Source organism: Carlito syrichta, unplaced genomic scaffold (genome assembly GCF_000164805.1).
Source record: "Carlito syrichta isolate Samal-C Ts95f unplaced genomic scaffold, Tarsius_syrichta-2.0.1 Scaffold92196, whole genome shotgun sequence".
Classification (NCBI taxonomy): Eukaryota; Metazoa; Chordata; class Mammalia; order Primates; family Tarsiidae; genus Carlito; species Carlito syrichta.
The window spans coordinates 5,854-15,352 of record NW_007036292.1 but is presented as its reverse complement, the minus strand read 5'-3'; the positions used below and the strand labels follow the sequence as shown (position 1 = coordinate 15,352).

General features: G+C 44.5%; 1 protein-coding gene across 1 annotated transcript; it reads left to right on the top strand.

The window, feature by feature from the left end:
* The first annotated feature begins 119 nt into the window (after positions 1-119).
* On the top strand, positions 120-6,758 carry FAM124B (family with sequence similarity 124 member B). Its single transcript, XM_021713194.1, has 2 exons — positions 120-851; positions 6,642-6,758. The coding sequence occupies exons 1-2, from the start codon at positions 120-122 to the stop codon at positions 6,756-6,758; spliced, it is 849 nt and encodes a 282-aa protein (XP_021568869.1).
* The last annotated feature ends 2,741 nt before the right edge of the window (positions 6,759-9,499 follow it).

Here is a 9,499-nt window from a genome sequence, read left to right as displayed (position 1 = left end):
CTGCTGCCACTGAAGGTATTCTGGGGCCTGCGGGCTCAGCGATTCCTTCCCTTATTTCAGGAACTTGAACGGTGGGCCCCCCAGGCTGGCTGGGTTGTCGGTCATTGGGCAGTTCCAGCATGGATGAGACGCAGGGACCTCTGGCTATGACCGTCCATCTCCTTGCCAACTCTGGGCATGGCTCACTTCTGCAACGGACTCTGGACCAGCTCCTGGATTGCATTTGCCCAGAGGTCCGGATCTTTCAGGTGTCCGAGCGGGCGGGTGCCCTGGAATTCTACGGAAAGTCTCTTCCCAAGCGGTCCCGGTTCCCGGGGATGTCTGTGTTGCTCTTCCTGCACGAAAGTCTAGGTGAGGAGCGGCTGTTCCGCGCTCTGGATGCCCTCCAGCACTCGCCCTGGCAGTGCTACCCCATCCAGGATGTGCCAAGGAGACTGTGTCCCTACCTTCTCGCTAACCAGGACTTCTACAGCCTGGACAGCCAGATGCCCGTTTGGGGGGTCAGGCAGGTGCACTGCGGGACCGAAATCCTAAGGGTGACGCTCTACTGCAGTTTTGACAACTATGAGGATGCCATCAGACTCTACGAGATGATTCTGCAGAGGGAAGCCACACTGCAAAAGAGTAATTTTTGTTTCTTTGTGCTCTACGCCACCGAGAGCTTTTCCCTGCAGCTCTCCCTGAAGCAGCTGCCCCTGGGAATGTCGGTGGACCCCAAAGAGTCTTCGGTGCTTCAGTTTAAGGTTCAAGAGATCGGCCAGTTAGTGCCTCTGCTACCCAATCCCTGCATTCCCATCAGCAGCACCAGGTGGCAGACTCAGGACTACGACGGCAACAAGATTCTGCTCCAGGTACTTCTGTTTTGTGTTTATGATCTTGTAGAGGTACAAAGCTGGGTGATTTTACATCAGAATGGGCCTGGTTTAGTGGTTCTCAAATTTGGTAGCACATTAGAATCCCTCAGGGGCTTTCAAAACTTCCCACTCCGGGCCAGTTTGATCAGAATCTCTGGGAGCAGCCCGGCCTAGAGATCTTTTTCAAAGCTTCTTGGATGGCTCTAAGGGGTAGCAGGTTGAGAGTGTCCAATCTAGTACAATTTTCTCCTCTGGTAGATGGGAAAGTTCAGACTCAATGAACTTGTAGCTGACATAAGTATTTTGTAGTAGAATCAGACAGTGAATTCTTTCTAAAAATTGCCTTTTTCCGTGCCCATCAATTCTACCCAAATGCTTTGCCCACTCTTTGGGTTTGGGAATCTTGTTAGCTCTTTCCCTCTGACCCAGGGAGATTGAAGTCATAGTTACACTTGGGGGTGTTAAGTTTGTAGTTCTGTTGACTTGATGTTTAAGCATCTCGCATCTCTGTCAAATTTTACCATAAGTCAAATGAGACAGTGAGAACGCTTTCATAAGAAAATCTTGAAATGAAAGCCCTCTTTTGTAACCATCCTATTAAGGCCAAACACAGTGTGTGTGTGTGTGTGTGTGTGTGTGTATTTAGTCATAATAGCCACCATGCAGTATCTCTTACGATGTATGAACTTTGCTATATAGTAGCAGTATGACTTTGAACCTCAGTTTCTTCATTAGCACAATGAAGGTAATAGAGTTTTAGTATCTATTTACCATATACACCAAAGGACCTAACACTTTTTTTTGAGTTGGAGTCTCACTCTGTCACCCAGACTGGAGTGCAGTGGCCGGAGTGGCCACTGCAACCTCGACCTGCTGGGCTCCAGCAATCCTTCCATCTCAGCCTTCCAAGTAGCTGAAACTACAGGCACGCACTACCATGCCCGGCTAATTTTTGATTTATTGTAGAGATGAGGGCTCGCCAAGTTGCCCAGACGGGTCTCGAACCCGCAGGCTCAGGCAATCCACTCACCTCAGCCTCCCAAAGTGGGATTACAGGCTGAGCCACCGAACCCGGCTTGGACCTAACACTTCTGAAGTGTATAATTAAACTAGCACCCAGAACTCAATTTTTGTCTATTATTATTCACATTGTGCCCTATCCTAAGGATTTTAGATTGATAATTTTCTTGAATATTTCATGCAAATGCAAATAAGAATCTAGGAAGCCACTATTTTTCCCATTTTGTAAATGAGAAAATTGAGGTGTAGAGGAATTCAGTCATTTGCCCAAGATATAATTAGGAAGTATGTCTCAAACCTCAAAGTTCATGTGGCTAACCACAGCAGTCCAGTGCTCTGTGGATTGTGTGTTCTAAATGTGCAGGCAGAGGGAGGTACCTGATATTTACAGCAAAATATTCTGTGTCTTCTGTCCTTGAGAAATGGTCAAAACCTCTTTAAGACCTATTGAATAAAGTAATAACAAGCTACAGGCTCAGTTGTCATTCCCTTTGTTTAATTTTGGTGTCATCGCTTTGACTTCTCAGTTAATAAAATATGAATCATATTGATTCTATATTAAATTATTTCTAAATTAATTACCTTTTTGTTTACATAAGATGGATAGGCACTGATTTGCTTAGTTGCCTACAGCATAACTCCCCAGCTTCCAAGGCATCTAAAGTTTGTCTTTCCGTCTTAGTGAATCTCCAGAACTTCAAGTCAACCTCATTGTCAAGCAAAAATTTAATATATGTGTGTAGTAGGTGGCATGATTTTATTCATTTCTATCTTAAAGGCTAACTGCTGACATTTTTACTTTGGAACCATAGATTAGTTACTTTAGAAAGTTGAATTGAATTTGGGGAGTGTAGAAAATTTTTGGATAAAAAGAATATAAAAATAGCCCTCTTCCTTTCTGGATTATTCCAGGAGTCTGAAAACCTCTCAGGTGGGAACAGAGTTGCAGTCCCTCATTCTCATAGCCCCCTTGGAGACACTACCTCCTTCCTGATCTCTCGGGAAGCTCTCCAAAGTTCATCAACTTTTGCTTCCTCACCCTAAAACATGCATTGCTCTTTTCCCCTGGATCCCCTCCCTGTCAATGAGTCTTAAGTGTTTGCAAACAAGATGGAGGACTGCCTTCTGGAAAATCTGCTTCTGGCTTCATAGCATAAATGTGCCTGAGGAACATGTACAAAGGCTTGTCTATAGTACACCATAAAAGACAACACCTTGTAGCTACTTCATTTTAGAATGGAGTACATTTTGGGAGGATAGAAAGTCCAGTCCAAACTTCCTAGGAGGTATGGGGAAAAGGACTGGACAGTGAATGCTAAGGCTTCTGTAAGTAAGGCATCCAGGCCTTTAACCGCCTGTTCAGGATCCAACTCCCAGCTCTGCCACCTCTGTCTTTGCAATGTCCTCAGTCAGGCATCCCCTGGGGTCACTGGCTGGCTGCCAGCAGCACTGAGGGCTTCATACTTCACCTGAGCTCTGAGTGCCTTGGCCCACAATGGCCCAACAAAATGGACTCCACTTTAGTTGGACCAACTTGGATCAGATTCTCTTCTCTAAATCAAGAGTTACATTCAGGGGAGTGGGATTGTGTGGATTAGTTTATCCTGAGGTGAAGATTCTATCCTCTACTGATGAAGGGACTCTCTTAAAGATACCCTCCTCAAGTGGCCTTCTACTATTAAATATGTTGGATTACTTAGGGTTACTGTCCTGTACGCACCCACATTCCTTAGAATCCTAAGACTGTATTTGTCTCCTCTGCTCTGATCTTTGCCAGGGACTCTCAACTTGCCCTGAGAGTCTCACAGGAAAGTCCAACTTCTCACAAAGTCTAGAGATAGTGACATGGTCTGTGGAACACACAGCTGCTCTCTCACTCACCAGTGAAACCCCGAGAGGCAGGGACCCCATGGTTTTAGTCACATAGTTCATAAAATAGATTGTTCTTCATCCCTGTGATCAATAGTTAAAGTTAGAAATACAATTATATAAATCAGCAATTTATAATCAGCAGTGTAACAGCAACCAGTACACTTTTTCTTTTGTTGTACCCACTGCCTAATGATGTATCAAAAAGAATAATGTTTCACTTTGTAGTAAGTTCCGCTAACACCTTTGCTTAGAGTTATTGATAAACTAAAATAGAGGTTCCCGGTAATGGGTACCAAGAATATACAGAGAATGAACATTATAATTGACGAAATGCAGTCGAAACTGGAAACTTACAGACTGCTTTGTAAATCACGTAGTCTGTTGTTAATCAATGGCAAGCCTCAATGCTTATGCTTATAAATACAGACTGTAAAATCCAAGGAGCTGAGCTGGTCATGGTGTCTATACTGGTTTGTCTCCCTGAATTTTGAATTCAGAAATAAACGTCTTTCCTTCTAGTCCCTGCCTCTCAGGGTTTCACTGGTGAGTGAGAGAGCCGCTGTGTGTTCCATGTTCTATGTCACTACCTCTAGATTCTGTGAGAAGCTGGACTGTCCTGTGAGACTCTTGGAGGAAGTTGAGAGTCTCCAGCAAAGATCAGAGTAGAGGAGACCAATACAGAGTGGCCCTAAATGATTGATGTTCACCAAACGTAAGAAAATAATACCTACTCAAGGAAGAACAATAACCACAAACTAATCTCTCCACAGGCCAGGATGATGGTGTGTGTGATGTGTGTGTGTGTATGTGTGTGTGTGGTGTGTGTGTGTGCAGGGGACTAAGTGTGTGGGGGTGCTAGGACAGTAGGGCAATAGAGAAAGGTTTCCTAGGAGTGATGCCCAGGCCTGCCTCAGCTGTGATGCCCTGAAAGGAATCAATCAGTTGGAGGAAGGAGTGATGGTGTTCCAAACAGAGGTGATTGATGGTGACTGAGTGTCGGTGTGGTGCTTCTTTAGTAGGGCATGTCCGGCAAACTGCCTGAGGTTCCATGTGGCAGACAGTGAAGTGGGGGTGTCAGGTGTTCAGAAGCCAGGTCATCAGGAACACGATCAGTCACTGGAATGTAAGCACCAAGAGGGCAGGGGCCTTTTGGGGTCACTCTGGTGAACCCAGAACCTAACACCAGTGTCTGGCGCATGGTAGGCAAACATTCTTATATGAATGAACGGGTGCCTTGCCAAGCAGCTTCTATTCTATTCTTAGTGAAATGAGTGATTACTGATGGAGCCTATGAATGTCACTGCCATGCATAATTTGTGTTATGAGGCTCAAGTGAGAAGAATATATGAGGGGGGACCCCAAAACCCAGAATTTATTTATAAAAATTGTGTATTTATTCTTAAATGTTTAAATTTCCGTCACCTTCGGAGCACTTTCCATTTGATGCAATACGCCTATCTAGATTCTTTTTCCACTGCTCAAAACAGCTTTTGAACTTGTCTATTTTGATGCCTTTTAGTGTTTCTGCTGTTTTTTGTTTCAGCTTTTCCACCCCAGTAAAATATTTCCCTTTGAGGACTCTTCTTCATCTGGGGAATAAAAAAAAATTTGCTGGGGTGAGATTGGGTGAATAGGGAGGGTGGGACATGGAGGTCGTGCCTTTTTTTGGTCAAAAACTGCTGAACATTTAACTGCTGTGTGGGCAGGTGCACGCATAAATCACCCATTATGAAATGGGCAAACATGTTGAAAGACTGTCCCCCAAAACATTTCACTGAAGCTGAAAGCAGCCTCTCACAACAATGCTAACTGGTATACTGATGCTGATGGGTTCCTAGAACATTTACTAGCAGGGGAAGCCTGTTCTACAAGGGACCCGCCCTCCAAAAGCTAATTTTGATTTTTTAGGGGGTCCCCCTTGTACATGGAGGGGCTTTGCAAAGGGGAAACCTCAGGAGACCGTGCAAACACAACACCATTCACTGTGTGTGAGAGCCGCCTGCTGTCTTGGCAAATGCACCCAATGAGCAATGCTTTTCCCACAGGACCTCTTGCCATCACAGGCCATCCGATGCTTCTCAGAGTCTAGCATGTATGTTTTTGATGAGAGTGAGATGAGGGTAGCTAGTAGACGCTCAGTAAATGAGTGAATGTATGAGTCAGTGAGCAAGTAAGCCCATGTTTATTCATTCTCTAAATATATCTCCCGTTGGCAGTTTTAATCCTACTGTCTCAATTCTTAGTGGGGGCAAAATTACAGTGGGCGTACTCCTCCTACTCTCCATTTTAGCAGTCCCTCTGCTTTCTCCCCATGCGTCTGCCACTGGTGGTAGCGATGGTGTCAGTGCTGAGGGAAGGTAGCATGAGTGATGAACTCCTATTTTTTTTTAAAAGCCTCCTGCAACTTAAACGATGCCCTCAATCAAATAAGCTATGTTGTGAAATCAACCACATGCAGTACCTCTAATCAGCTACTGCTGTTTGCAGCTTTCCATAGCTAAGCTCTATTGTTCAGAGTTGCATTCTTTGTACTTTTTATAGATTTATTTTTCAATTTACTACACTTATGGTTCCTCTTTCTTGGTTTATCTGCTGATGCATCCATCTCTTGGGTGCTCTTGACTTGAGCAATCCAAGGGTGGACTCCTTAACCTTGGCATCAGGTTTTTCTGACAACCTCTGAATCCCAGGTCACTGAGTTAGAATTGGTGATTTAATCTCTCTGTTTGATGTTCAGTGGGGGAAACCTTATGAATTAAAAGATAAAACCTCCCTAGAAGCCACTTGAAGTACTCCAGTGAAGTCTATACTTCATGGCCCTGTGGGAGATGAGACAGCCATGCCCTTGCTAGCCTTTGAGTAGATGATCTGTGCTGTATCACACTCTCCCAACAGATGGTCCCATGGGAAGCTGGACTCTTCCACAAGTGCCAGTGGTACCAGCAGGCCTGTGGGGAACGTGACTGTAGAGCTGCAGCCACCCAGCTTGAGTGTAGAAAAGGGAAAGTTTAAATTTACTGAAGGTGTCTGGAAAAGTTAAGAGGGAGAGGTGTGACTTGGAGGATGACCAGATTGGCTGTAGCACATCACAGGACTAGCGAGTTCAAATGAGTTTAGGACAACAGTTTTTGGTCCACTGCAACGTTTGTAAAGAAGGGGCAGACATGCTGATACCTGTAATGTATAATATAGAACAATAATCCTGATACCAGCAAATAGGAGAGATTGAATAGAGACTTGTCTGAACACTTGAGAGTGACTTCAATTGTCTGGTCAAAAGCCTGCAAAGTTTTGAAACAGGGAATTTGCAATGGAAATATGAGGTTAAATTTTGGAGATAGACTTGACAGAATTTGGAAGTGAATTAAACATTGAGGACGAAGAGAAGGGAGGTGACGATAAGCCTTGAACATATTGGATTTGAGGTGATTGCAGGTCATTCAGGCGAAGACATTCCACAGTCAGATGGTCTCTAAGGGCTGAAACTCAGGAGGGGGCATGGGCCACGGGTATATGTTGGGGATAATGGTTGAAGCACTGGGAAGGAGTAACATTATCAAAAAAGAGAGTGCAGAGTGAGAAGAGATGAAGATAGGACCTGGAAATATTCACATCTCAGGAAGAGGGAGAGAGCAAAAGAGCCAGTGAAAGAAACTGAGAAGGAACAACCAGAAAACCAGGAGGACGAGAAGATCATGGTGCCACAGAAGTCAACATGTCATTTGGTGGCATGCAGTCCCTAAGATTGGCCTCTCCGGTGTACTAGGGTAGGTCCTTCAGCTTCCGCCATCCTGGTCTCCTCACCAGGATGCTGGTCACTGGTGTGTTACCATTGACCCTTGAGACATTGTCACCTGTTGCAGAGCCCTGTGTCTTCCACTGGTAGGTATTGCCATCACCACCCTGAGCTTATGAAAAAGATCCCACAATACTACTGGGACCAGGATGTAAAAAACAAAGAATTCTGTATAAGAAGAATAACTTATAAGGGCCTTGAAATGTCAACATTCTCAGAGCTTGCAGACAAGACGTGACTTAGAGGTCCTTCTCTGGTCTCCTTCCTGTCTTCTCTACCCCCATCTATGGGAGGTGCTCCAGGCCAAACTCACATGGTGAAAGGAGGACGACTCCTTCTCATCCCCTCTGAGGCCCACCTTCCACATCTTTCCTTGACAAAGGTGAGTGCTTCCCAAGCTGACTAAAATGGGAATGTTTATACACATTTCACTTCTCACCTGGAGTGCTGTCCTGTTCTTGGGAGCTGGATCAATAACATTAGCACATGACAAACAGCACAATCTGAGAAATCCTGTCTCAACAACAGATGTTGGTTGTCAGCCAGCCATCCATTCTGGTGACTTTTCCCAACTTATTTATCTGCAGGAGCTGGGACTCATGCCTGTGTATTCTTCCTGCAGTCCTTGGGCCTCACTCCGGAGTCCCCAGCAATCAGCACCTGAGCTAGAATCCACACAACTCTCCAAGACACAGGCATGTGGGAGAAAATCACATGTTTTTGAAGAAGACTGAATTTCACACATATACTCTTTTTCCTCTCCAATGGAGACCTATCTCTCCAGGGTCCCCAACCCTTGGTTGGTGGATCAGTATCGGTCCATGGCCTGTTAGGAACCGGGCTGCACAGCAGTAGGTGAGTGGCAGGCAACTGGAGCTCTGTCTTCTGTCAGATCAGCAGCAGCATTCGATTTTCATAGGAGCACAAACCGCGCGTGTGAGGGATCTAGGTTGTTGCTTCTTGTAAGAATCTAAAGTCTGATGACATGCCCTCCCCCGACTCACACTCTCCTCCCACCCTCCCCTACTCCACTGTCTGTGGAAAAAATTGTCTTCCACAAAAGTGGTCTCTGATGCCAAAAAGTTTGGGGACCTCTGTAGTAGACTAAAGCTGTCCTCTAGGACTTTCTGTGACAATGAAAATTCTTTATCTGCATTGTTCAATATAGTGGATATTGAGCAGTAGAAAAATGGCTGGTGAGACTGAAGGACAGAATTATTGCTTTTATTTGATTTTTAACAATTTAAATAGCCTTGTGTGGCTGGTGACTACTGTATTGGACAGTACTGATCTCAGTCATTTCTAAGGTCTCTTGCAACTTGAAGATTCTGTAACTGTACTATGTATAACTTCATTGGAGGACAAATCTCACTTAAGGGTGGAAGTAAATTCAATTTTTGAAAGCAATCAAAGATATTTAGCATTAATTTTATTGAATGTGGTAGCTAGTTTAAGCAGTTTTAATATTTTTTTTAAAAGCATGAATTATGTACACCTCTGATTTTTCTATGCTAACTCAGAAAGTCAGATTACCGAAAGAGTTTCAAAAATATTTGACACAATTCTCAAATGTCTGTGTATAGCTTTTCATAATCTACTTGCAGACAGTTAGTGTAATGATATGATAGTATATGTAAGATTTTTTTTTTTTTGAGTTGAAGTCTCACTCCATCGCCCAGGCTGGAGTGCAGTGGCATGTTCACGGCCACACCAACATCGACCTTCTAGGCTCCAGCGCTCCTTCCACCTCAGCCTTTCAGGTAGCTGGAACTACTGGTGTGCACTACCATACCCAGCTAATTTACTTATTTATTGTAGAGATAAGGTCTCACCAAGTTGCCTAGGCTGTTCTCGAACCCATGGGATCAGGCAATCCTCTCACCTCAGCCTCCCAGAGTGCTGAGATTACAGGCTTGAGCCATGCGTACAGCCGTATATGTAAGATTTAATGAAGCTT

What these genes read in the sequence shown, in the direction of transcription:
- FAM124B (XM_021713194.1), top strand. Translation starts at nt 120, where the DNA reads ATGGATGAGACGCAGGGACCTCTGGCTATGACCGTCCATCTCCTTGCC. An exon ending in GCAACAAGATTCTGCTCCAG is followed by an intron (nt 852 to 6,641) that starts GTACTTCTGTTT and finishes CTCTCCCAACAG; the next exon opens with ATGGTCCCATGGGAAGCTGG.